At 54.9% G+C, this 27,893-nt stretch overlaps 1 protein-coding gene across 2 annotated transcripts; it reads right to left on the bottom strand.

Annotated features, from left to right (window-relative positions):
• Positions 1–18: 18 nt before the first annotated feature.
• Positions 19–27,893, bottom strand: ADA (adenosine deaminase). Of its 2 annotated transcripts, XM_043602297.1 has the most exons (12): positions 27,749–27,893; positions 15,932–15,993; positions 10,127–10,249; positions 6,611–6,754; positions 5,724–5,839; positions 4,658–4,785; positions 3,869–3,940; positions 3,687–3,788; positions 3,369–3,433; positions 1,529–1,658; positions 788–890; positions 19–310 (listed from the first exon to the last, which is right to left on the bottom strand). In XM_043602297.1, exons 1-12 carry the CDS (start codon positions 27,779–27,781, stop codon positions 297–299), a joined length of 1,092 nt encoding a protein of 363 aa, XP_043458232.1. In that variant the 5' UTR covers positions 27,782–27,893; the 3' UTR covers positions 19–296. The 2 variants fall into 2 exon arrangements, with proteins under 2 accessions (XP_043458232.1, XP_043458233.1); XM_043602298.1 differs by lacking the exons at positions 15,932–15,993; positions 27,749–27,893 and adding an exon at positions 12,683–12,864.

The raw sequence follows: 27,893 nt of genomic DNA, 5'->3' as shown, positions 1-27,893 counted from the left end.
CACAGCACTGCACAACACTAGTCATTAGCTTCTTTATTGAGCACCAGATTTTCAGCATGAGTCCCCATAGGAAGGTTTCAGATTCAACCAGACTCTGGTCCACAGTCCGAGGAGAGATATAGCGTGAAGTTTTCACGTGTACAGAAACAGGCACACAGGCTTCAAGAGCAGCAGTAGCTGACTATGGGAACCCTGGTCTTCCTTGAAGGAGTAAAGGTAGGAGTGTCATTCCAGGCCCCAGAGTCAGGGAGGCTCCATCCACAGGGTGAGGGCTTGGAGAGGTGGCCGTGATGTCTTCAGAGACGCTGCCCTGCTTTTCAGGTCAGAGAGACAGAAAGGTTAGGCACCTTCTGGTACCCAGGATGTAAGAAAATCCCAGAATATCAGAGCCAGAGAGGAACCCTTGCTGCAGATGGGGAGACTGAGGCTTAGAGCGAGAGAATGCTTTGCCAAGATCACACAGTAAGAAAGCAGAACAGAGCTAGGACCTAGGCCCAGCTCCCCTGCCCTTCACTTTAGGTGGCCATGGTGACAACCCAAGTTGCCAAGACCTTTGGGACTACACTTCAGAAACTCTCCCCTGACACCAGCCTCAAGGCAGCATTACACAGAAGGTAAGCTGATCCAGTGAGAGGCGCCGTCACCTAAAACCACGTGGCCAGGGAGTCCCCACACACTCTTGGCACTGCCCAGGAGGGGAAGGGGGTGCTTCTTGCAGGAAATCCCACAGAAAGCCAGGCTGCAGCCAAGGCAGGTCGGCAGCCCAGAAGATCAGCCAGGAACATACCTGCAGCAGCCAAAGATGGCATCCCATAGGCTTTATAGAGCAGATCAAGAAGCTTCCTCTTCTCATCTTCCGGGAGGAAACTGGACTTTGCCGCATTGATGTTCTAGAAGGACCAAAATGGTGGATAATAGGACACCAGAGAGCATGGAAGGAAGCCCTGGGCAATCTAGTGATGGGCCACCCTCTTCAGTGAACACGGGCAATCGATTAAGCTCAGAGCGGAGAAGGACGTGTCCAAGGTCACATGGCAGCAAGTGCCAGAGCAGAGACCATGAGGTTCCGTGTTCTTGAAGTGGCATTACAGGACACAGTGATGTGAGGAGGAATTTGGAGAAATGTGACACAGGGTGGGATACGTGTGGGGCCAGAGAGATACTCCTGCCGGGACGGATTTGGGGTGTCACAACCTCTAAAATCAAGGGCTCAGCCTGGGATCTATGAATGGCCTGAAATGTGTGCAGAATTATAGCTGAGCACACCTTTCTGGAGAGAGAGTGGACAGTTTTTATCAGATTCTTTACAGGCATTCAATCCAGGCAAAGGCTAAAAAACCTGGTACCAGGTCAGCACACCAGCCTGAGGTCATATCCATAGAGGGCACCTACCTCTAGGTCTGGCTTGGATTGGCCCGTTGAGGCAAAGTCACTCATCTCCAGAGGTTCCGGGCCCTGGCCAAGACCTGCAGGCCTCACACACCCCCAGGGCCAAGAGTCAAGGCCACCAGGCCTCACGCCCACTCACCAGCCTCTTGAACTCCTCTTCAGTAAAGCCCATGTTCTGTTTGGTCATTTGGTAATCGGTTTCCAGGGTGGACTTGAAGATGAGAGGGTCATCCGTGTTGAGTGAGTAGTTAGCCTGGTCACGTTTGAACCTGGATACAGGGGTGAGGGGGAGAGGGAAGAGCCTCCTTTTACTCTGCGGTGAACAGTCACCGCATGTTGGCTTTCACCCTCCCTTGAGCCTTGCAGCACCTTTAGACCTGGAAGAGCTGCTCGCTGTACAAAGGAAGAAAATTCAGAGAGCTCAGGCGACTTGTGTAATGCCACGTAAATAGCAACTCAAGACAGACCCATCTGACCAGCCCAGAGCTGGGCAAAGGCAGAAGAGGAACAGGTAGAATGGCAGATCATATGAAACCAGAGAGCATGGAAGGAAGCCCTGGGCAATCTAGTGATGGGCCACCCTCTTCAGTGAACACGGGCAATCGATTGAGCTCAGAGCGGAGAAGGACGTGTCCAAGGTCACATGGCAAGTGCCAGAGCAGAGACCATGAGGTTCCGTGTTCTTGAAGTGGCATTACAGGACACAGTGATGTGAGGAGGAATTTGGAGAAATGTGAGACAGGGTGGGATACGTGTGGGACCAGAGAGATACTCCTGCCGGGACAGATTTGGGGTGTCACAACCTCTAAAATCAAGGGCTCAGCCTGGGATCTATGAATGGCCTGGAAATCAGGGAGGCCCAGCAAGCAGCACCCTCTGGAGCCTTCGTCTTCACAGCCCGCACTCTGAGGGAGCTGTCTGGACTCCACCCTGTTCACCCTCAATCCCACTGGCATCAACTCTTCAACCAGCCCCGCGTGGAAAGGGTTCCTGGCACAATCCCAGATCACCGTCTCTGTAAACCCAGGCCTTTCCTGGCTCTTACCTCACTTGACTTGTGTAGCACAATTGTACACTGTTGACTGGTCTTAAAACCCTTTTGATTTCTCGGAGAGCACACTTTTGGCTCGCCTCGTACCAGACTGTCCCTTAAACGTCACTATCCTGCGTTCTCTCCTAGGCCCTCTTGCTCCCCCATCTCCTGAGGCTGTCACTTCTCCATGAACCTTTCTCCAGCCCACAGGCTGTTTCCCGTGTGCCTCCAAGAACCTGTGCTCAGACGCTCAGCAGGTACCACACGCTCCACCACCCTGAAGCGGACCTCAGGACCCCCTTGTAATCCGATCACAGCCCGAGCTCCTTCCCTTCTTAAGCTTGGCAGACAGACCAGTGCAGGCCTGACCACGGTTGCCCCAAGTTCTTGTCGCCTTCTCCTGTGTCAGTGAAAGGTGGCTTTGCCCTCCTGAGGCCTGATGCCACCCCCGGGGCTCAGTCACAGGACAGCTGGAAGAAGGGCCAAGGTGTCTGGTTAGGTGGTGGGTTAGAAGCAGGCTGGGATGGGCCAGACCCCCCCCCCCCCCCCCACCATGGGAAAGCTTCAAGATGGTGCTTGGGGGGAACACCCGGAGGTGCCAGGACCGCACAAGCTGGAAAGACTCCTCTTCCTGATGCCTAGGAGGCCAAATCAAGCGTGGAAGCACCCGTCCCACCTCAAGGCCAGCGGAACATTGTGCTGTGGCCACAAGAGTGAGGGGGCCCCAGTCCACTATTCGGGAGCGGGGCTTCCTCGGCATGTTATAGTACACCCGCAGTTTGGGCTCCTCGTCGGTAAGGTGAGGACAGCAGCACCTGCTCCCCAAGGCCTTAGAGAGATTTCCTATCAAGAGGCCTTGTGTGGGCCAGCACCCAGCCCCTGCACTTCCCTCCCACCCTTCACTTTGCTATACAAAACCGAATGGGCCCCAGGGCCTGGGCCTCACCGAACCACTGGGTGCTCCGTGTCCGACTTCCAGGCGCCTGTGAGGTAGCTGGACCAGGGGCAGACCTGGAAGAGCAGGTAGATAGCTGGCACGCGTGCCCCCAGGCCACACTGTTCCCAGACCCCAGGCTGGGACACCCCAGGGTGTCACCCCTGCTCTGACACCATTCTCCGCACAGCCACGCTGGCCTCCCAGCTGCCGAGTCCTGTGACCTCCATCCTGGCAGCTTTGATGCCCACTGCCCAGTCCTGCCACACTGGCCCGGCCCCGGCGGCCCCTGGCCTTCCGCCTCGGTCCCCTCGCTCCCCGGCCACTCACCTCAAAATGCAGGTTTTCGCGGCGCAGCCGGGTGTAAAGGGCCTCGTCATCCAGCGTGTGGTAGCCGTGTCCCACCCTCTCCGTCTTAAGCGTGTCCACGGCCTGCAGAGAAGCAAGTGGAGCCTAGTGCCAGGTGGGCAGGAAGCGGGGAGAAGGGCCCCACGCCAGCCCTGCCTCCTCACCTGTCTCACCACTTCCGCGGAGCCCGCCTCCCCTGCATGGACAGTGCGGTGAATGCCGCTCCTCACGGCCTCCTGGAAAGGCAAGAGCCAGTCACGGGCGGCCTGGGGGGCACCAGCGGCCTGACCTTCACCGCACTCTGGGTCTGAGTTTTGGCAGCCTTGAACTACGCCCAGTCAGCTGGCCTGCTTCAAGATGGGGAAGTCGGGGGTTTTGTTTGTGTCATCATAATCTAAGTGGCAGCTGCCCTTTATTAGACAGTTAATGTGTCTGTCACCGTATGAAATGGTTTGTATATGTTACCTAACATCCACAAGTATTATGATACCTGTTTTACAAGGAGAGAAACAGACCCAGGAAAGTAACAGAACGATGATCGAACAGGTGGGGAGCCGAGCTCTGAATCTTGGAGGGGAGACTCCAGAGCCCCTTCTCTAAAGCCCCCGCTGCATCCACGGGAAGTGCATCGTCAGGCTTCGAGATGTTTGCTCTAACTCTGTCATGCCAACAGATGCGACGAAAGCCCAGAGAAGGGGCAGCCTCACCCAGGTTCACATAGCAAGGTACAGACAGACAGAAACAGGTTCACACATAGTACTCCCAACACCAAGGGGGAGTCTTCTGTTTATACCAAATTCCCAATGTCTAGCACCCCCAAGACCCAACTAAGCTGCACTAGGGGACCGCGGAGGCCTCACGCACCCCAGTCTGTGTGACCTCTCCCTCCTGGGTGGAAGCCAGCTCCTGGTGCTCACCCGGTGTCGCCCTCCCCACCGTCCTGCGGGACCCACCTCGTAGGCCTGCACGTGTCCCGGGAAGAGACTGCTCCCTTGGATGGTCTCGTCTCCAGCCAGGTCAATGGCCACCACAGTCTGATGCTGGTACTTCTTACACAGCTCCACCACCTCCAGGGACCAGTCTGTGGGCAAGATGCCCACCGGGTCTCTGATGGCATCACCGAGGAGAGCCCCCCCCCCGCTCACTGTCCCCCAACCTGAGCCCAGCGGCAAGGCGGGGGGCCCACGTCGGGTCTTCAGATCCCGCTGGCCATGGCCTAAGCACGTGGCCTTTGGCCAACCCCTCCATCCAGGGCCTCGCTTTCCTCTCCTCTGAGAGGACTCCAGCTGCCACCACATCGGCCCCTGGCCAGGCCCTGTGTGGAAAGTGCCGAGGGCGGGGCCTGGCTTGGTCAACAACAAATGGCTGTGTCTCACCTGACCCCACCTCTGCCCTCGAGGGGGCGGGGTGAGCTAAGCCTCACTTGGCTCATGAGGAGATGGAGACCCCCGGTTTAACACGGAAGCCCAGAACAGACCCCACACGAGCGCTACTGGACGTATCGCTAACATACTCCGTCCTCTTAACCAATCAAGGCGTCATGAAGGGTTTAAAAACGGGTGAACAGTCACAGGCTTTGGCACCAGATGGCCCCGTGTTCTCGCGTGGGCTTTCTGCCTTCCAGACTGAGGAGAGAGAGGCTCCCCCGCCTTTCAGTATCCTCATCTATCAGAGGGGAAACAACGGCCATCCTACCTCACAGGCTGCTACAAGGATCAGAGAAAATACGTGCAAGTCTCTGTACACGGAACCTGGCCTAGATTTTTTTTTTCTATTGTTCAGGTTCCTTTGGATTTGTGCTGCCTGCAGGTCACGTGGCCGTCAGGCCTGATCTCCCTGGGGAGAAGCGTCTCTCGGCTGCCAGGAGCTCCAACCCCGAAGCCCCAAGGTCCTGCTAAGGGGCTCAACAAACACCATGGTGCTGGGGGCAGGGGAAGCCCGGATGTGGCTCCAGGGCCAGGCTGGGGGATCGGCCGGTGTCAGAGGGGTGGCCCGGGGCAGGGCTGAGGGCGTACTCACTGGGCTGGTGGCGCATGCAGCACAGGATAGACCGCACCTTCACCCCAAAGTCTCGCTCTCCCTCCTGCAGGCCCTGGTTCACCACAGCCACCACCTCGTCGGGGGTGAGATCCCCTCTGTGTGGGGAGAAGAGTAGGGATGGGGCAGAGGCAAAGGTCTAAAGGACACAGCCCCGGGATGGGATGTGGGGGGCATTGAGGGGAGAGAGAGAGAAGAGTCTTTTGAAGCGGCTTCAGCCCCCATGAACCCACCGCCTCTGGGGAGAAAGACATGGCCCCCAGCCCTGGCACACCCCACTTCCGGCTTGCTGGGGCACTTCCAGACTGGAAGGTGTGTGGGGCGGGGGTAGGGGGTGCTGGTCAGACACAACCCTCCCTGTGGATGCCGGGCACTGATAAGCCTGCCTGCTCAGATTCCCACTAGTCCGCATGTATCAGAGTTGTAACTAGAAGGGGGCAGTGGGGTTGGGCAATGCCACTTAGAGACCCCTGGGGTCCCAGCAGAGGGGCAGGAATGGGCCACACTCACTTCAATCACAGAGTTAGAACAGGACACCTAGAAGTCACTGGACGAGGGGGCTAATGTTTCTAGACTGTGGGTCTGTGTCCAGGACAAAGGAGGCAAGACACAGATGCACACTTTTTCCAAAGGTAGATAAGTAAGTAAATAAGTAAATAAATCAGGCATCAGGCCAGCCAGCCAGCCCAGATGAGGGCTGGGAATGTCTCTTGTGACAGAGTTAAGGACAGGACCTTAACTTTCTGAGGGCATGGACAGGACCGGGGGGGGGTAACGTTAGGTCAGGGGCTCCTACCAGCCTGCCCCCGAGTCTCAGGTTGACCCATCCCACCATAGCCTGGGACCGGCCCCTCCAGGTGGTCACTCACTCGGCCTGGTCCCAGGGGATTGGCTCCACTTTAGAGTTGGCCAGCAGGTGCGGGCTGTAACGCACCTCCACATACACCACGCCCTCCTTGGCCTTCATCTCGACAAACTCATAGGCGATCCTTTTGATGGCCTCCCGGGAGCCCCTGGGAAGGGAAGAGAAGGGTTGGGAACAATAATCAGATTTTAAAAACGGGCAAAGGACCTGAATAAACATTTCTCAAAAGACATACAAATGGCCCGGTTTTATGAAAAGGTGTTCAGCATCACAAATTACCAGGGAAATGCAAATCAAAACCACAACCTCACACCTCACACCTTGTTAGGATGGCCACGATCAAAGAGACAAGTGATGGTGAGGATGTGGAGAGAGGGGCCCCTGTGCACTGCTGGCAGGAACGCAAATTTTTGCAGCCACCGTGGAACACCGTGTGGAGGTTCCTTGAGAAATTAAGACTAAGCTGTCATATGATCTGGCAATCCCCTTCTGGATATTTGTCCAAAGGAAATGAAATCAGGATCTCACCGAGGTATCTGCACTGCCATGTTTACTGCAGCATTATTTACGACAGTGAAGACATTGTTACAACCTCAAGGTCCACTGACAGATGAATGGATAAATCTCTCTCTCTCTCTCTCTCTCTCTCTCTCTCTCACACACACACACACACACACACACACACACACTGAAATAGCATTCAGCCTTAAGGAAATTCTGCCATTTGCAACATGGATGAAGCCGGAAGACATTATGCTAAGTGAAATAAGCCAGACGCAGAGAGACAAACACTGCATGATCTCACTTACATGTGGAATCTAAAACAGTCCAACTCCTAAAAGCAGAAAGTACCACAGTAGTTGCCAGGGGCAAGTTGAGCAGGGAAAGGGGAAATTGGGAGATGTTGGGCAAAAGGTACAAAATTTCAGTTCCACAAGATGAGTAAGTTCTGGAGACCTAATGTACAGCATGGTGACCATAGGCAACCATACTGTATCACATACTGGAGATTTGCTAGAAGGGTAGAGCTTAAGTGTTCCCATCACACACACACACACACACACACACACACACACACACACACAGAGGCAAGAAAAAAGAAAAAGGGAGGCACCTGGGTGGCTCAGTCAGTTAAGCATTTGATTTCGGCTTAGGTCGTGATCTCACAGTTCATGGGTTCAAGCTCCACGTCAGGCTCTGTGCTGACAGCTCAGAGCCTGCTTTAGATTCTCTCTCGCTCTCTCGCTCTCTCTCACTGTCCTTCCTCTACTCACGCTCTCTCTCTCAAATCAACATTAAAAAAATATTTTTTTAAAAAAGCAAAAGGTAACTATCCACAGTGATGGATATGTTAACTTACCTTGCCTGCAATGATCGTTTCACAATGGATATACACATCAAAACACATTAAAGGCACATAATTTCTATTTATCAATTATACCCCAATAAAACTAAGGCGAGAGAGAATGGACAAATCCAGACAGTACCCTGGGGTCGGGGAGAAACCCGCGACTCAGACTTGAATCCCGGCTCCCACGCTTACCTGTTGCGGGACTCTGATGAGTCAGCCTGCCGCTCACGTCAAACGTGATCGTGAGGACAAACACGTTAAACATCATAAAACTCACCCAGGCCAGTGCTTAGAGCAGAACAGACAGATGCTTGAAGTGGTTTTGTTGGTAGCAGAGTGCTGGCTCTAGAAGCAAGGCACATTTAACCTGCCAGGGCCATTCTAAGTACTTAAGTGACAATGAACTGTGCCTAGCTGGAAGTTTCCACCATGAAGAGTGAAAACAGAAAATGGTTACTAGAATGTGTGAGGGAAGTGTCTTGGGGAAGTTGGCCAACTCCCAGGAAAAGGGGACCATGCCTTTGCGGATGAGGTGGGGGGCAGCTGCTGCCTTCCCTGTGGGGCAGGGGCAGAGCCTGGGTCTGGGACCTCAGACCTGCCGCGGGGGAGCTGGCCTCCCAGGAAGAGGGTGCCAGATTGCCCCCACCCCCCACAGCTGTGGAACGCATTCATTCCCCACCGTGACCAGCACGGTCCTAGGCCCAGGGGATATAGCAAACAAGGTGGACAAAATCCCCGTCCCTGCAGTGCCTACAGTTGAGCAAGGCAGGCAAGTAAATATGCAAAACGTAAAATCTACAGTAGGGGGCGCCTGGGTGGCTCGGTCAGTTAAGCATCTGACTCTGACTCTTGATATCTGCTCATCTCATGGCCGCGGGCTGAGCGTGGAGCCTGCTTGGGATTCTCTCTCCCCCCCTCTCTGCCCCTCCCCTGCTCATGCTCTTCCTCTCTCTCTCAAAATAAATAAAACTTTAAAAAAAAAATTAAAAAATAAAACCTACAGTAGGTCAGATGGTGAATCTAGCCAACAGCCTCCATCTGCCTCAAGAGGGCTTCTTCTCTAGCCCTCCAACAACCCATAATGGGCACGTGCTCCAAACCTTTCCTCAGGTCCAGCCCTCTGGACAACATCACACCTTATCTATCCCAAAGCTTGGGCCATACTTCCTCCTCCAGGCAGCTTTCCCTGACTGCCTCCAGCCCGTTTGCCTCTTCCCCTTCTGGAGCTCTGGAAGCACAGACTGCAAAGGCTTGACTCTCACCGGCCCTGGGAAACTCTGCCTCGTGCCAGGAAGCTCAAGGTGGCATCAGGGGAAGAATCTGTGTGGTCCTGGCTGTGCTCCTATACTTCCTGAGCCTTCATTTCTCCTCTGCAAACGAGGAGCGTGTCCACCTGGCAGGACTGTTGACAACCACAAAGAGTACAGTTCTGGGAGCTGCACACTTATCCTTCTAGATCAAAGAGACTCTGCTATTAAAAGATGGAAGGAATGAAAGGTAACATGAAAACACCAGTGCCTTGGGCGCCTGGGTGGCTCAGTCAGTTAAGCGTCTGACTTCGGCTCAGGTCATGATCTCACGGTCTGTGAGTTCGAGCCCTGCGTTGGGCTCTGTGCTGACAGCTCAGAGTCTGGAGCCTGTTTCGGATCCTGTGTCTCCTTCTCTCTCTGCCCCTCCCCTGCTCGTGCTCTGTCTCTCTCTCTCAAAACTAAGTAAACATTAAAAAACAAAAACACCAGTGCCTGGCTGTCCATGAAGGTATCTTCATCGTAACAGGGGACTTGCTGAGGACAGTGCTGTGTCCGTTCCAAACTCCAGTCCTAGGAGGTAGATGGGATCACGAGCCCCACTGTCTAGGTAAGCGAACAGAGGCCCAGAGAGGGTACATTTTCCCCATGTCACAGTTATCTGGTGACAGGATCAGACACTAGGATCTGAGCTCCTGACCTCACCCCCGGTCACTTTTCCATAGAAGTTGAAGAAAAACATCAGTGCATTATACCCACGTTCCAGGAGGAAAAAAAGTCAAGGCCCAGACGTAGGGAGAGATTCACACAAATGCACACAAGGATGAGAAACAGAACTGGGGTTTCACCCCACAGGTGGAGGCACAGGCCACAGGGAATGGGAGTCACCCAGAGCCTGGGGCAGGGGTGGGGGGTGACTCACGCGATGACAGGCATGTAGTAGTCAAACTTGGTCAGGAAATCTGGGAGGCTGGTGGGCTTGTCCACGCCGATGATGTCCCGCAGCTCCTCTGCGGTGTCAGTGGGGAAGGCAATCCCCCTCTTCCTGGGAATAGAACCGTGAGGGCAGCGGGCCGCTCCTGAGCGGGACCCAACCAATCCCTCAGAGGAGCCAGAACAGGAAACCCGGGGATCTCTCCACCCAACTCTTCCCGTTAAACAGATGGGAAAACTGAGGCCTGGGGCGTTTAGAACCCAGACTGGAATCCTTCCAGCAGCTCCTGTCCCCAAGGCTGTGACCAGCCAGGGAGTCGTAAGAGGGGATAACCGGAGTTAAAGTCTGTACACATACACACGCACGTCCCTGGTGCCTGCGACCCGAGAAGCTGCCAGGGCAAGTCCACGGTTTCCTCCTCAGCCCCAGGAGTGGGGAGAGCCAGCTGGGCTTCTGCCAGGTCAGGGGTTATCGGGGCACTAACTGCAGCAACACAATGCCCGGGGCAGGCGCCAGACCTGCCCCCTCCGTCCTCCCTCTGGCCGGCACATCAGAGAGGCCCGTCCTGCGCACTGAGCTGGGAGTGTCTGGTGGAGGCTCATGGGAAGGCATGGGGGGCCGGCCACCCACCTCAGCGCGGTCTCCCCTCTCTGCCCGCAGACCCCGTGTGGGGCTCGCCCAGAATAGCCCTTCTGGACCGGAGCCTCCTCTCAGCCGCGGGCAGCGGGGTGCGCAGGTGGGCTGGCCTCCTCTGCTGTGACTCCCGGGTCCCCCTGGGCCTCAGTTGCCCCACTTTTAAGAACAACAGACATTCAAGACACGCTTCTACCATGAAGGGACAAAACAGGAGACCAAAGGGGCTCTGAGGAAACAACACAGAGAACAGAAGAAAACCTGAAACCCTGACAACGAAGGGCCTCAGGGACAGGCGAAGAGGTCACGTCCCTGAAACACAGCATCCTTTTCAGGAAGGGGACAACCAGAGGGTAAGGGCTCCCAGAAACCTAAAAGAATATGGCGCCAGTCATCGTAAGGATATAATAAAATGAATGGAAAATAAAGCGGCGAAACGCCTCCAGCAAGTACCACAAGAGATGAAAAATAGGAGCAAACGGTTAATCAGGTGACTAGATCAGGCTGGAGCAGCCGGTTATCTGCAAAGCAAGAACAAAAGAAGGAAGGAAGGAAGGAATCGCCAGAGAAACCAAAGTTTGAATAGTGTTTATGTTCTTTACTGACTTCGGTCACTAAAATACTACGATGCTTCCCCACATAAATCCCTAAGGCCCCGACATAGGCTCTCCTCTCCTCCCGGTGGCCCAGGAGTGGCCCCCAGTCTGCAGCCAGCCCCCACCCCCCCGCCTCCCCCCAGCCCCGTGTCCCCACAGGACACCATGGGGGGAGATGGCATCCCTGGTGTGGTCCCGGCACAGAGGGCAGCGTGGACCCCCTGATCCTTCCGTTGCCGGGGCAGCCTGCCCCAAGGCCACCCTCGGAAGGTCATCCCCAGGGACCGAATCCCCCGCCCCCGAGCCAGGACCATTTAAGTGCTGTGTTTGGGAGCTGGTGGTGGCAGCAGAGGAAGGCTTTGGCGCTCACGTGGTCAGAGGCAGTGGCCACGCTTGCATAGGCCCTGCTGGACCTGCTCTGTGCGGCTCCCCTACCGGTCTTCCTCCAGCCCCCACGACCACCGCTTCCTGGCGGGGCTCTTCCTCCTGACATGCTTTCAGACTGTCCCTTTTACACACCTGTCCAGATGGACTCCTCCCCTTTCAAGGTTTTCACCTGAAAATCCAGAAATCTCTGCCTCTACACACCACCACTTGAGGGCCTAGGGCGGGCCGGGCACTGGATGGGACAGCAGTGACCAAGATAGACTACCTACCTCCTGCCACCTCTCCCCTCTCTGCCCCACACTCCACATCCCCAAATACAGCCCCTCCGACCCCCCAGCTGCCCAACCCACGGTGGGGGGCCTCCCCTGGGACTCCATCTGCTTTGCCCACCAGCAGCCAGTCCCCAAGTCCCACTTATTTTCCTTCCTAAATGTCTGTCCCATTAGTGCCCCCCTCTCCAGACTCTCTCCTCATCAGCCACCAAGAGATCTTTTGACAGAGTGGTCAAAGGAGGCCGGTTAGAGGAGGGGACAGTTATGCAGAATTAAAAATTTTTTTAATGTTTATTTTTGAGAAAGAGAGGGAGACAGAGTATGAGTGGGGGAGGGCAGAGAGAGAGAGAGAGAGAGAGAGAGAGGCAGACACAGGATCAGAAGCAGGCTTCAGGCTCTGAACTGTCAGCACAGAGCCTGACACGGGGCTCGAACTTAATAAACCGCAAGATCACGAAGTCAGACACTTAACCGACTGAGCCACCCAGGCGCCCCTTAAGCAGAACTAGAAAAGAGACAGAGGGAACAAGAGGGGCTCCAGGCAGAAGCCAGCAGGGAAGGTGAGGCATAGGGAGGCCGGAGCTCAGAGTAGGGTCAGTGGTAGGTGACGAGCCAGAGGGCAGGCGGAGCCCAATGGGGCTAAGTTAGGGCCTTACTCCCAAAGCACAAGCAAATCGCTGAAGGATTTCAAGCAGGGAAGTGGCGTAAAGCGGTTTCAGTGCTCCTTCTGGCCGCCGTGCGGGTAACAGATCCAAGAGCTACTGTCGCAGTCCCAGCAGGAAACAAATGGGACAGACACTCTTTAGGATCTCACGCATGACTGGGCCTCCAGAAGCTGCTTAGACCAAGCTGTAAAGCTCCAGTCTGGGACCCAATGCTGAGGCAAGAAGGAGTTCCTCTTAGGGCCCCGGGTCCTCCTGCCACCACAGCCACTCGGCAGCAAAGGCTCCACCCGGGACCAAGCTTGGTCCTCAGATGGTCCCTACACCCCAGTCAGCCCTGCCTTGGCCAGTCCTCTTCCGGCCGTGGTGGGTGATGCGGCCACAGGGAGCCTGGCCAGAGGGCCCCGTGAGGAAGAGGAGCTCAGGATTTGGAGGTCAAAGTCCATCCCCCTGCCGTAGGTGCCAAATCACCCAGGGTAGGAGCTGTCCCATCCGGGGACCTCCACATCCTTGTCAGTAAAACAGACAGTACTTTCTTTGCAGAGAACAGAGAAGCAATGAGGCTATTTACGTGTCCAGCGTAAGACAGCAAGTTCCAAAGCCTGACGGACTGGGTTCCTTAAAGCCTGTGTGACCCTGGGAGAGTTACTCAACCTCTCTGTTTATTAAGTCTGGCAGGTTTGAGAAACATCCAGTGTGGACTAAGTAGCAGAAGAGGTCAGAGAGGCCACACAAGCTTTGCAGGTCTGTAAGGGCCATGGGTGGACTTCGGCTTTGCCCCTAAGCAAGCTGGGAGTGTGGGAGGGCTTGAGCAGGGGAGGGGGGCTGGTCAGACTCTGCTTTAAGGCAGTTGTTCTGACTACAGTACTGTGGGGACAGGAGACGGGGGAGGCCAGAGCGGCCACCCGGAGACCAGTCAGGAGGCCACTGCCACAGTCCAGGTGGGGATACTGGTGGCTCAGGCCAGGGCGGCGAAGGGAGGAGAGCGAGCCCACGTTCAGAACGTGCTTTGGCAAAACGGCTGACAGGGTCACGAGGAGATCGAGAAAGAGGTAGGAGAAGCACCCGAGAGGACAGAATCATAGGAGCAGAGGGAAGCAGCGGGCACGAACACGGTCAACGGAGGCCCAAATCACAGAGGCAGAAAAGGCGCCACTGGATTTGGTGACCAGGAGGGAGGGAGGGTCTTCCTTCTTTCCTTCCTCAGCCCACCACACCCAGGAAGTCCTCCAGTGTGTCTATGGGCATCCACAGCTGCGTCTGACCGACTCCCTGCTCCCACGCCTGCTGGCCTCGAGCTCAAGCTCCAGCTGGCACCTGTGACACCCCTTCCCCGGGGCCCACAAAGCCCCCCCACTGCTCCTGATGCCAAGGTGACGTGGGGACAGCAAATCCAACCAGCATCCCCACAGGGGCGGTTCCCCTCCCTCCTCTCTCTACCCCGTCCCGGACTCAGGCCTCCTTGCTCCACCACCACGTGCCCTCTGACCCCTTGAACTAGCACCTGCCGGGAGATCCCATCCCCGTGCCAGTAACCCGCCTTAACGGCCTCATTAGGGGCCCTGGGGGAACGGCCAGCCCTCCGCACGGGCAAAGGACAGGCCGAGATAAGCCAAGCAGCTTCACCCCACTCAGCCGGAGCCACGACTTATAATTAATAACACCATCATTAAGTGCCCTTTATGGACACCGTGCTTAACCCCGAGCTAAGGGTTTTCTGTGCACGGCTTCCCCTAAGCCTCCCGCTGGCAGGAGTTAATGTTCAGGGTGTGGACTCAGGGCCACACCCATGCTTACTAGACAAGTCCCATCACCTGCCAGGGCTCAGTGTCCTCCTCCCCAAAATGGGGACAACAGTGGTACCTCCTCACAAGCTGTCGTGAGGATGGAGTACGTCAGCCCCGGTGCAGCGCTTCTATGGCGCTCAGCACGAGGTCAATGACGTAGGGGAGTCAAAAACTACATCAGTAGCAACTCCCTAGGGCAGAGTGAGGTCTGTGTAAGTAGGACAAGGCGGAGAAGTGTGTTCTCGCCAGACCTCTGTCCCCAGCTCTCAGAGGTGGAGGAGGTGCTCCGGAGAGTTGGGGGACAGACTCCCCAACATCGCTAGTTCTCTGGAACGGGGGCATCTGGAGAGGCCAGGGGACTCTGGCTGACGGAGCAGAGTGTTCACACTTGGGTCTGAGCTGAACTGCTCCAGGCAACGAGAGAGGCGGAGTCCTCCCAGCTCCACAGGGAGGGAGTGCCCAGCAAACAGGTGAAGAGCACAGTCCCCAGAAGGAGGGGTGGGTGGCAGAAGGGGCCCCCATCTCCCAGGACAGTTCTGGAAAGAGGCCAAGGTTGCAGCAAGGAAATGGTGTGCTCACATTTGCATCCGGACCCACTGACCTCTAAAGTCCCTGCTGCTAAGTGTCAGACCCAAGAGAAGGGCCACCATGAGCCCTTGAGGTGGGGAGGGAGGGGCGGGTGTCCCTCACTGGGGGGCACTAGGGACCCTTCAACCCACCCACGTGCCTGTGAGCCGAGGCAGGAGGCACATTCTCGCTTGGAAGATGAAGAATGGCCCCCAGAGGAGGGGCCTCCTGTCCACATCCCCCAGCAGGCTATGGCCAGGGTCACATAGGGAAAGCCCTGGGGATCAGATGACCCTGGGTCAATTTTAGACTCTGTTTATGGTTATGTGGCCTCAGGCTACTGCCTTCACTTCTCTGAGCCCCTGGCTCTCCTCAGTGACATGGGGATAGCAACACCCTCCCTCCTCCAAGCGTGGAAGGATTAAATGCGCTGACTCAAGGAGAGGGCTCAGCCTAGCGGCCCCGCACGAGGAGATGCTCGGCAAATGGTCCCAGCATCCTGTGTGGGTGCATCACCTGCCATAGACTCTACGGATTCAAAACACAGTGACCGGTTCAGTCCTGGGGATTGCCTCCTCGTGTGTGTGTGTGCACACGTGTGTGTGCACCTGTCTACGTGTGAGGCAGGGCAAGCTCTTCCTGGCTCACCTGGCAGCAGGAAGAAAGAGAAGCACAGAAAGCAGAAGACTTGGGCTGTGGGTCTCCCGCTCAGAGCTGAGGGGCCTTCGTTTGTCCACAGACCACCTTGTTCCGGCCAGGGGGCCAGCTTGATTCCATGGAGATATAGGAAGGAACAACCCTGGAATTGTCCAGAGTCCTCTGGGTTGAACTGTGGGCCCCCAAATATCCCCAAATGTTGGGGAGGAAGGTCTCTTATCCAAGGACTTACTTGCCATAGTATAAGATGGTTTCAGGCTTGATGGCCCCATCCAGGTGGATATGCAGCTCCACCTACAAGGGGGTAGAGGAACAGACACCCATGAATGCCTGAAGTACCTTCCAGAGGGTTTGCGTTAACAATGACCATGATACCATTAGTCCCATCAACTGGACACTTACCACATATGCCCCACTAAACTCTTTACACACACCACCTTGTTTAATCCTCATCTGTGGGGCGGGTTTAATGGTCATCTCTAGCTCTTTAAGACCACAGACAGGTTCAACCACAGCTGAGGTTCAAGCAGGTTAAATAACTTGCCCATGGCCACACAGCAAGCCATAGAGGCAGGAACCCAGCCTAGTGCTTTGGTTCTCAACCACAGCTGGTAAATGGCAGAACCAGAATTGTAACCCAAGTTCAATCCCAGAGCCGGTGCTCTTAAACACGAGGCCAACCATGGTACCATAGAAGCTATGGAGCCCCAGCCACTGCCCCCACCCAGGCAGTGTCTGCTCTCCACCAACTCACTCAACAAAATCCAGTATTAAAAAGTGTTGACCACAGACTTCCTGGACCTGTGAATATCCACAGTGGATTTCAAAACGCAGGCCCCATCTTCAAAAGCAAAAGCAGATGTCCCTTAAGCACAATTATCAGGAATCAATATTAGGCGACACAGATCCTTCCAGTATTCCAGAAAGGGTACCAGATACTTGGCCATCTTGGTGATCTTTCTCTACACACACACACACACACACACACACACACACACACACACACCCCCAACAAATGTTGGACACACAAAGCCAGGAGTTTAAGGACACAGGCTTTGGAGACTGCCCATCAGACTGGACTCCCAGATCTGCCCCTTTGCTGGCTGTGTGACCTCATCTAAGACTCTTGATCTCTCAGAACCAGTTTCTCAGCTACAAAACAGGGTATTTCTGCCTCCCTCTCCACGAACAACTCTAAGGATTTAAAACAAAAAACAAACAAACAAACAAAAACAGACAGTGTTGGGTGCTTGGGTGGCTCAGTCAAGTGTTCAACTTTGGCTCAGGTCATGATCTCACACTTCGTGAGTTCAAGACCACCCCCCCTCCCCCATCGGGCTCTGTGCTGACAGCTCAGAGCCTGGGCCTGCTTTGGTTTCTGTGTCTCCCTCCCTCTCTGTCCCTCCCCCGCTAGCACTCTGTCTCTGTCTCTGTGTGTGTCTCTCTCTCTCAAAAATAAACATTAAAAAAAAAAAAAAAGACAGTGTAGGTGGATGTGTATGGCCCACAGGAAGCAGATGCCGCTCTCGGCCAGGGCATCTTCCAGAAGTGGTTAAGATGAGCATACCAGGCGCACCTACGTGGCTCAGTCCGTTAAGTGTTGGGCTTCAGCTCAGGTCATGATCTCGTACTCTGTGAGTTCGAGCCCCGCATCAGGCTCTGTGCTGACACTCAGAGCCTGGAGCCTGCTTCAGATTCTGTGTCTCCCTCTCTCTCTCCCCTCCCCTACTCGCACTCTGTCTCTGTCAAAAATCAATAAATGTTAAAAAAAAAAAAAAAAAAAAAAAAAGATGAGCATACCAGGTACTCGGAGATAGCGGGAAAGTGACTTTTCCTGGGCCAGGGGGAGATCTAGAGAACTCCAGGTTGGGCCCTTCTCTGGAACTTGGGGACCTGGACACAAAAGTAGCTGCCTTGGCTGGGGAGGAAGCCACCGGCTCCCGGGAATCCCAGGAACACCCACCTGAGCCGCTTCCTGTAGAGGAAACCCAGCCCCGGGCCTCAGAGGCATAGAGCTGCCAAGCCCTCCTCCCAGAATTTGGTCCGAGTAAACAGATCTTTCCAGAAGTCATCCAGCCTGCAAAGGAGCCAGTGGCACTCACCCCCAGGCTCAGAGGAGCTGTTGGTTCCCTGACAAAATAAGTTCAATGCCCACTTAGCTAACTGTTCATTGCATTCTCAAAAAACAGAAAAACGGTCAGCATTGGGAACACTGAAGCTTCCAGCCCAGGGAACTGCCCAGCAGTAGTGTGACCCTGGACAGGGGCCCTCCTCTCCCTGAGCCTGTGAGGTTTTTTATCCTTAACCCTCACGTGGCTGTGCTGAGGATCCCGCCAGAGAGGCAGGGTCCTTTGTGGTCAGATCTGGAATCCAGGCTCCTCCACTCCCTCTCTGGCGGCCTGGACAAAGTTACTTCACTTCCAGTGTCCTGGCGTCCTCATCTGTCCAATAGGGCCGTTAACATGCCTCTCTCCTGGGGCTTCGTGAGGCTTAACCACATTCACACATGTAGTGCGCTAGGCCAGCACGTAACAGATGCTGAAATGCTGCCAGTGAAGAGTCCTGCATTCACCAAACTGCTGAGGCCCTGCTGGGTGCTAGGAATGGAGAGCAAAGCTAAAGGGACAGAGTCCCGCTCCTGTGATGCCTACAGTCCAGCAAGGGAAGTGGAAGTAAATGTCACGGTGACAAATGTACACTCACAAGCCAAGACAAGTCCTTGAGAGGCATAAACAGTCCTACAGAAGAGATAATAAACAAAAGACCTTACCCAGCTAGAAGGCCAACAATGGCTTCCTGGAGAAAGCAGAGGTTCAGCTAAGATCCAAAAGATAGAGAGGAACCAATGAGGCAAAGGCAGGGTGAAGAGGAAAACAGGAAGAGCATTCTAGGCAGGGGGGATAGCACAGGCAAAGGCAATAGGAAAACATGTGGTGCGGAGAAGAACTAAAACACGGCTCCAAGAAGAGAGGGGTGGTGGGGCTGGAGGGGCTGCAGGACCACCCAGGCCATAGGGAGTCAAGTTTTAACTTGAGAGCACAGAGAAGTTATGACAGGGTTTGAAGCCAGCTAGAGGGGGAAGATACTCAGAGCAAAACCAGCTGGAGGCTATGAAAATCAAGTTTATGAGAGATGATGGTGCCCCGAACCAGGGTGGCAAAGAGGGCATGGAAAAGCAGGGGGACAGAAAAAGGGGTCAAAGATGATGCCTCGGGTTAGGCCTTGGTGGGGATGGGTAGCGATTCCCACGCTCTGGGCACAGCCCAGGAAGAAACCCCAGCGCTCAGAGGGAAGGTAGGGCAGGGGTAAGAGGAGAGAGACATGGTCCGTTTGATCTTGGTTAAGCTAGGATACCTTTGAGCCCTCCACATGTAAAAGGACAGAGCCAGGAAGGAAAGTTCTAGAGTACTTTGAGATGGAGGCCGGCAATGCAAGTAGGAATATGGATGATGAAGCCATGGCCTTGAATGACCTCACCAGGGAGAAGGTGTTAAGAAAGGGGCCAGAGAGGAAGCCTCCATGAGCACCAGCACCCAATAGCTTTACACGGGAGGTTGAACCCGGAGAAGAGCTGTCAGAGAGGCAGAAGAGAAACCAGGAGTGTGGTGTGCAGAAGGCAAGGGACGATCAGATTTTTTTTTTAATTTTCAATATTTATTTTCAAGAGAGACAGAGAGACAGAGTGTGAGCAGGGAAGGAGCAGAGAGAGAGGGAGATGCAGAATCCAAAACAGGCTCCAGGCTCCAAGCTGTCAGCACAGAGCCCAATGTGGGGCTTGAATCCACGAACCATGAGATCATGACCTGAGCTGAAGTCGGACACTTAACCGACTGAACTACCCAGGCGCCCCTAGGGACAATCAGATTTTAAGGAGGAGGGGCGCCTCGGTGGCTCAGTCAGTCGAACGTCTCTTGATCTCGGCTCAGGTTATGATCTCACAGTTCGTGGGTTCAAGCCCCGAGTAGGGCTTCATGCTGAGGGTGCGGAGCCTGCTTGGGATTCTCTTTCTTCTCTCTCAAAATGAACAAAACAAAAAAGATTTTGAGGAGGAGTGGCCCAGCAGGTCAGCAGAATGGTAACTGCCCAAATATGGCTAGATCTGAATCCTGAGAAATACAGATTTCCTCACCTGGCAAAACAGGTGGTTTAAAGTTCTGAGGAGTTTATCCCGGATTATCTAGATAATGCAATTACCCATCTCCTTATGAGGGAGGCAGGGTTTTAAGAAAAACTCCTAGCAGTGTGACCACTGAGGCAGATGGGAGCTGAGTGGTCACAAGCCAAGGAAAGCCTAGAGCCACTGGAAGCTGCCAACAGATGCATCTCTCAGAGGGTGTGTGACCCTACTGACACCTTGGTGTTGGCCTTCTGACCTCCAGAACAGGGAGAAAATGTCTATTGTTTAAAAAAAGGTGTTGTTTTTTTTTTAATGTTTATTCATTTTTGAGAGAGAGAGAGAGAGAGAGAGGGAGGGAGGGAGGAGTGGGGAAAGGGCAGAGAGAGAGGGAGACACAGAATCCAAAGCAGCTCCAGGCTCTGAGCTGTCAGCACAGAGCCCGACAGGGGGCTTGAACCCATGAACCGTGAAATCACGACCTGAGCCAAAGTTGGCTGCTTAACCGATTGAGCCACCCAGGTGCCCCGAAAATTTCTATTGTTTGAAATTCCCATTACTGTGTGTGGTTATTTGTTACACAGCAGCTACAGGAAACTGATACAGTGAGGTCCTGCCAGACATCAAGCAATAGGAGAACAGAAACATGTCCCTTGGGCTAAGGCCACAGGGGACAGGGACCTGGAGGGGAGGTTCTCGGCCCTGGGTGCCCATTAGGAGCACCTGGGAAGCTTTGGGAGGTCACCCACACCCAGGCCCAACCTGGTCCGTGAAGTCACATCCTTGGGCCTGCACATGGGATCATCGTTAGATTTAAATACACATAGCCAACACTGAGAAGCGCTATCCTACAGGAAATATCCCAGAGGCCTGAGGGGGACAGAATCCACACTGGAATAGGGGAAGAAACAAGTAGAGGTTTAAAAAAAAAAAAAAGGAGAAAGTTTAGATTCTTCTTTCCAGAATTTTACTCCTGAAGAAGAAGAAAAGGCTGGAGAAAGGACTAGAGGGAGAGGTGGGTCCAGAGAATGGTCTGTAGGGTGGGAGTGACTGGGGCAGGCTTAAACGCTGATGGGGAAGACGATTTGCACAAGGCTACAGAGAAGGCCCGAGGGCTCTCCCTGAGAAGGGACAAATGGAAGAGCTGGACAGGGGAAAGGAGGAGGGAGAGGGAAGGGCTCCAGGCAGAGGAGCCCCGGGTGCAAACATCTGGATCAGGCAGCAGGGAGGGAACTGGCCTGATACAGAGAACGATATAGTGGGGAGAGGAGGCGGCCATAGAAAGGGGGTGGAGGGCAGGGACAGGTCATAGTTAAGGCCGGATCCACGGAAGGGTTTGGGATAGGAGGTCACCTCTAAAAGTGCCTTCTGGCTGCCGTGTGGAAAGGAGGTGAGGGGGAAGCCAGAACAGAAGCCAGAGCTGCCCAGGAGTCAGGACTAGAGATAAGCACCCACAGGAGACACCTGCCGAGGCACGGACCGAACTGGGAGTGCCCCACTCGAATGCACGGGCTAACCGGGGCAGAAGTGCAGGGAGGGAGGAGGAAAGAGGCAGGAGGCAAGAGCACCCCTGGGGACAGGGAAAGCAGGGCCTGCTGCCCCACTGTGTCCTACAGGTCCCACCGCTCCTGGGGCTTCCCGGAAAGCTGCCTTGACTCCTGTCAGGGGAGAAGCAGAGGCAGGAACCCCCTTCCTCAGGCAGCCCAAGCTCCTCAGGCAGGCCTCTTATGGAACTTTCTAGAGATGAGCCACTACCCACGAAGATGTCAGCATGCCCCAGAGGATAATGGGGTGCAAGCTCCAAGACTGGGGTGGGGACCCTGCTCTCTTGTCCCCATTCAGGAAAAAGGAACAGCAGGAACCAGGAACAGCTTCTAACTTACTGAGTATCTACGACGTACTGGACCATCCGCACACATTAACTGATTTCATCCTTAACAACAGCAAGGCGGGAACTTCACTACCATTTTACAGAAGTGGAAACTGAAAGTTCAAAAAGTATCCAGGGACACAAAGGCAGGCAGTGATAGAGTCAGAATTTGAACCCAGGTCTGAGTCACATTGAGCTCTTACTAGACTTTCCCTGCAGGCCTGGCCTCAGGGAGTCTACCATAAGTGATTCAGTAAGTGATTCAGCAATAGCAATAACCAGCTGCCTACTATTATTAGGTCCTTTATCTCAGTTAATCCTGACCTCCAGGCAAGGTACACCTTACAGAGGTATACACATCAGCCCGGTGCCACAGAGGCCAGATGGGCTTGCTGAGCTCCAGGGAACTCTGTGACCTGCCCGACATTGCCCAGGCTGATAGCAGCAGAGCTGGGTTAGAACCCAAGTCTGTCTCCAAGCGCACGTCCCGCCTACAGGCCAGACCATCGCCCCGGAGCGCGCACCGGACCTGTGCCCGGCCACCTGACCTCTCTGCAAGGGAGTCCCTCCCCCACTCCCCTGCACTTGCTCCCCAGGAGGCCAACTCACAAGCAGCATCTGAAAAACACGGCACGCACGAAATCCAGAAAGGAGCAGGAAGCATCCTCAGTTACCAAAACTTAAAGCTCCCCCCAGGTGCTGGGCACAGTGGGGGCATGAGCAGACGTGCCGAGTCTGGCTCTCAGGGGACGCCAGCCAGCCAGGTGGAGGCCAGGGAGGTGCATTCACTCACCCAAGGTGTCCGTGACAGAGCCAGGACAAGGACATAGGTCATGGACTCCTGGGCCAGGCACTCCCAGATCGGACTCTGGCTCCTAACTGGCAGGCAGTGTGCCTTCAAAGCACACCCAAGTCGAACCGGGCGCCCCCCAACACAATATTCGGTTTTGTTTTCATCCTGCTGGCTTTTGAAATTTACTTAACACGTCTGTCTCCCTATTAGTTCCCTGAAAGTGTGGACTCTGTGTCGTGATGCTGGATCTTCAGTGTTTAGGACAGTGCCCAGCACAGCAAAAAGCGCTCAGCACACGTCGAGTGACCAAGTGACCGTTTCCTCCGCTCTCTGTTCTAGGTCAGCAGTGCTGTGTCCTCTCCCTGAAACAAGGGAGGGGCCGACCTACCCCCTTGGGCTGGGAGAGGGCAGTGTAGACAGGACTCCTTGACCAGCCCCCAGAACCTGGATGAGCCACAGGTGCCCACAGCCAGCCAGACACCCTCTCCCTCCCTAGCCCCGGTCTTGGCAATGAGCCGGTGCCCACAGGCCACCATGGCCTCTCAGCTGACTTTTGGGGGAAAACCAGGAGGCAGAGCGGCCCTGGGCTGACAAGCTGTTTCAGCCACACTTCCTCTAGAAAGTCCTCTGTGCTCAGCCCCATCTGAGCTCATGCAGCTCAGAGGCGTGGACCTGAAGGGGCTGAGCAGTCTCCTTGTGCCACCTGCTTCCTGGGGGCCTGATGGAGCAGAGCATAGCGTTCAGTTGCTGCCGTGAGCTTCCCCAGACGGTTCAGAGATAGGAGGGCATGTCTTCAGCCAGGGGCACATCCTGTGGAGCAACAGCCTAGGAGCTCGACACAGCTATCCCCCACTTCATAGGTGGGGAGACAGACACAGATTAAGGAACCAGCCCTCAGCCACAGATGGCTGAGTGCCCCGGAAGCTGTTTGAGTCAAAGCCAGAGGCTGTAACAGCCACAGTGCGCTCCCTTCATCCTGCAGATCAGAGCTGAGTCAATACTGGTAAAATCTAAACAGAATGGTTGAGAACCCGGACAAGGATAACGAACAGGAGCGGCTGGCATTGGGTGCCCCGCTCTGAGCCAGGCCTGCACTAGGTTTTCTATAGGCTCATACACATCTCATTCCCACTGTACAGAGAGGAAAACTCACTCCTCTGCTTCCATGGTCACAAGGACACCAAGCTTGTTTCTTCCCTCACCTTGCTGCTCTGGGGCCTCAGAACCCTAAGGGGTGAGGGTGAGCCTGCCCCCCAACACTCTGGGTACAGATAGGCTTGGACCTCACTTTGGACCCCCTGGCCTCCTCTTCTCCCCTGTCCGAAGCCAGGCTACAGTGCTATCCTTCCCCGCCCCAGGGGGGCACCTTCCTAGGACAACTGGGTAGGTCGACAAGTCCTTCCCAGCTTACAGGGCCCCTTCCCACCCAGGTCAAGCCAACCCCAAGATTAGACGTAGAATCAGAACTGCGGCCAGCCTCCCCCACCTCGCTGTGTGACCACATTTACCCTCTCTGGTCCTGGCTTCCTCTGTCAAACAAAAGGCTTCCCTGAAATCTAATCTCATTCATTCCCTTCTCTCCCAAGGGCCATCTGAGTTATAATGGTCGGGTGGGCTCTTTGAGGGGCTTTTTAAACACAGGTGGCTCTAGTAACCAAAAAGTACTGAAAGCCCAAATAAGTGCTAACAACTTCCGGCCTTTGTGGCAGGAAGTCCAAAAGATGAGAAAGACTCTGAAGGTGGAGGGGGCCTCCCAGAGGGCACCGGGGCTCCCATGGCAGTCCTGGGGCGGGGGGGGGGGGGGGGAGGGAAAACACACTTAAGGGCCTGCTGCTTGCCAGCCGGGGGCTTCACAAGTGCCTCTCAGCACAATTTCCCCGAGATCCCACGACTTTGATTTGAACCAACCCATTTTACAGAGAAGAAAGCAGAGGCCCAGAGAAATGTCCACCAGAGCTCTTGTAGCTGCTGAACAGTGAGGCAGGGATCCACCCTCAGTCCATCTGAAGCCCAAGGTTACTCTGATTCTAAGTGCCTTCCCGGCAAAGTGGTAAGGGCAAATTTGCAAGGCAGTTGGCCTTGCAAATTTTAGGCAGTTTTAGGTAGAACTGGGTTCAAGTTTAGCTCTGATTTCTGGCTGTGTGACTTTGCATAAAGTTCCTTCCCCTCTCTGAGCCATTTCTTCAGATGTCAATGAAGAAGACCTACCTTAAAGGGCTACTGTGAGCATTGGATGAACATAGGCAAAGCAGTTAGAACGGTGCCTGATACAGAGTAAACATGCAAATAGGAGAAAGAAAAATTTTGTGGGCAGGGTGCCTGGCTGGCTCAGAAACGCAGGAGACTTCTGATCTCAGAGTTGTGAGTTCAAGCCCCACATTGGGCATAGAGCTTACTTTTTTTTTTAAGTTTATTTATTTTTTGACAGAGGATCCCAAGCAGGCTCCACACTGTCAGTGCAGAGCTCAACGCAAACCCGTGAGATCAAGACCTGAGCTGAAACCAAGAGTCCGATGCTTAACCAACTGAGCCGCCCAGACGCCCCTGGCATAGAGCTTAGTTAAAAGAAAATGATGTGGGAGATTTAGCCCCAGTTCTCTGCATCGGGGAGGGACAGTGTAGAAAGTGTGCTCCGGGCCTGGGCCAACTCGCTTGCCTGTCTACAGCTTTCAGGTTCTCCTTTTGTGTAGCCTTGGGCAAGTCACTTCCCCTCCCCATGCCTCAGTTTCTTCATCTGTAATATAAAGGCAGATGAAGATATCTACCTTGTCCAGTTGTCCAGAGAACGTTGCGATGTAAATCACCAAAAGTACCCGGCAGCCGCTGTTATTACAAAAATCGGCAGGTGACCAGCATTGTCCTCCATGCCGAAGAACTCCTGAGCACCACAGGATTTTTCAGCCTTGCCTCATGTAGAAGAAGACTGGTAAGGGCCACCACTCCACCTTCCCTATACCTCCTCCAGTGCCCAATAGGTACTCAGGAAGTATTTGTTAGATTAACACTATCAGACCAGGGAGGCGACCAGATAAGGCCTTGCTCCTCAAACCGAGGTTGGTCCGTGGTCTAGCAGTGTTATTAGCATCACCTGAGAGCTTGGAAGGGACCCTCTCAAGTTCCACCCCAAACCCACCAGTTCAGCGTCTGAATGTTAACGAGGCACTCAGGTGACTCGAGTTAACATTTTAAGTTTGGAAAGCACACCCTTGCTCTGCCTTCTTAAAGCTGGCCGGGGCCCTGGGCCTCACCCGGTGGTAGGCATAAGAAGCCAACCAGCCCGGCAAAGACTCCTGTCCCAGACAGGCCTACACCTGGGCACTGGCACCTCTACCTCAGAGGCGTCTCCAAAGGCAATATCAGGAAAGCTGGATGGGGCATGGGATTTTTGAAGCCAGCCCCCCACTCTGGGCTCAAACCCCAGCTTGGCTACCTCCGTGCCGTGGATCTTAGGCCTTGTTAATCTTCCCTCCATTCATCTGTGTAATGGGATGATACCAGCTGTCTCATGGAATCACTGAGAGAATCAAATGAATTAATAAAGGTAACGTGTTGAGAACGGTAGCCGGCACAGAGCCCTAACAACTCAATTAGCTCCAGCTACTAATTCTAGTTCTCACGATTATCTGTTCCCCCCACAGGGAGGCGGGGAGCTGGCTCCGGCGGCAGTGGCTGAGACAGGCTCCTTTTTGCTCCTCCCGCCAGCGCAGGCACATTCCCTCCTTGCAATATACAATTTAATCACATCTTCACCTACATAGAGGAGGACACTCTACCTTCCCTCCCAAGCACCCCCTTTTAACTCTGGACCGCCCCCCCCCACCACACCACCCACAAGCAGGTGGGGCCCATTTCCCAGGTGTGGAAACTGAGGCCCAGAGAGGGGAAGTAACCCACCAGCTGGAATCAGAGAGGATTGGGTGAGGCCAAAAAATGGTAACAATGACCTCTCCCTCACAGGGCTGTTACAAGTATTGTAGGGACAGATGTGGAGCACACAGCAAGTTCGCAGAAGTGTTACCTATCATCTCCATAGCTCCAAGGTCGCTTCCAGTCAGGGGGCTTTGTCTACTGCCTTAGGATTCATAACAAGGTAAGGTGGTTCCCCCGCCAAGGGCAGAGGGAATCCAAAAGCATTTTAAAAAGAAAAGGGGGGGGGGGGAAGCCCTCGCAAGGAAAGAGGCACCGAAGATGGGGGCACCCAGACAAGGTGCGGGGGAGGCATGGGGTAGGGTTCCGCAGGAGCGCTCCCCAGCACTGACTTGTGGCAGAGTAGCTGAGCATTTACCCTGTGGTGGGGGCATCGGCAGTGAGGGGCAGGCCTTACCTCCTCCAGCTCTCACCCAGCTCTCTCTCTCTCTCTCGCTCTCTCACTCACACACACGCACACACATGGGATACTCACCAAGTCTTTTATGGTGTCTGCCGTGATCATTCGCACCCATTTCTCAGAGAGGGAAGTGGAGTCTGATTACAGCTCACTCCTTCCTGTGACCCCTCCCCCCACCCCCAGCAGTCTCAAACCCTGCTAGCCCATTCACTCTGCTGGGCGGACTCCTGGACCCTTCCCCTCTGTGGACTGAATCTCAGTGCTCCAAAGCCCTGCCAAGTGGGCCTAGACCCTCCCTGACCCAGGCATTCCCAAGAGGCCACAGCTGGTGGGAGGAGGGACCACGGAGTTATCCCTTGGGGCCAGTGGCTGTGGCTTGGCCTGGAATGAACCCAAGGCCTAAAGCCCACTCAGCCCCTCGTGGGGAGAGAGGGGCGCCCTGCTCCCCTCCCTCGGCTCTATGGCACGGTCCTTCCGACTGGCCTATCCATAAACCCGAGATCCTCAGCGCTCGCAAACCCATCACAGTGTTGGAGCATAAAGCTGTTTCCGCAACACTTTAGGTGCCTATGGGTGTAGACACTGGGGCCCATTTTGCAGCTGAGGTTCGAGAGGTCAAGCCCCCTGCCTAGGTTCACACAGCTACCCGGTGCTGGCGGAGCCAACAAGGCCCATTTAACAGGTAGTGAAACTGAGACTCAGAGAGGACAAGTCAGGGGCAGAAGCAAAACTCGGAGGCCAGCCGGGGGCGCCTCGGGATTCAGGACACTCCCTGCCTCATTGTCTCTCGTTAAACTGCCCGGAGGCACCCCGGGGGCCTGAGCTGAGGGAAGAAAGCGGCTGGCTGCAGGGGCCCGGGTTTGCTCCCGGGGTATGGACGCCCTTAAGCCCTCCAGCCAGACAAGGAGCCAGACCCCCCGGACCCCAAGGCCCCCCCGCGCTCACTTTGGGCTTGTCGAAGGCGGGCGTCTGGGTCATGGTGCCAAGCGTGCGCCCCAGCAATGCTCCCTCCGCCGGTAGGTGCTCACCCGGGGGACCTGCTTGGACCGCGGCCCGCCACGATCCTCTTAACGCGGCCCGGCCCCGCCCC

Source organism: Prionailurus bengalensis, chromosome A3 (genome assembly GCF_016509475.1).
Source record: "Prionailurus bengalensis isolate Pbe53 chromosome A3, Fcat_Pben_1.1_paternal_pri, whole genome shotgun sequence".
NCBI classification, from domain to species: domain Eukaryota; kingdom Metazoa; phylum Chordata; class Mammalia; order Carnivora; family Felidae; genus Prionailurus; species Prionailurus bengalensis.
The sequence above is the reverse complement of the archived record's forward strand: the minus strand, read 5'-3'. Positions and strand labels throughout refer to the sequence as shown.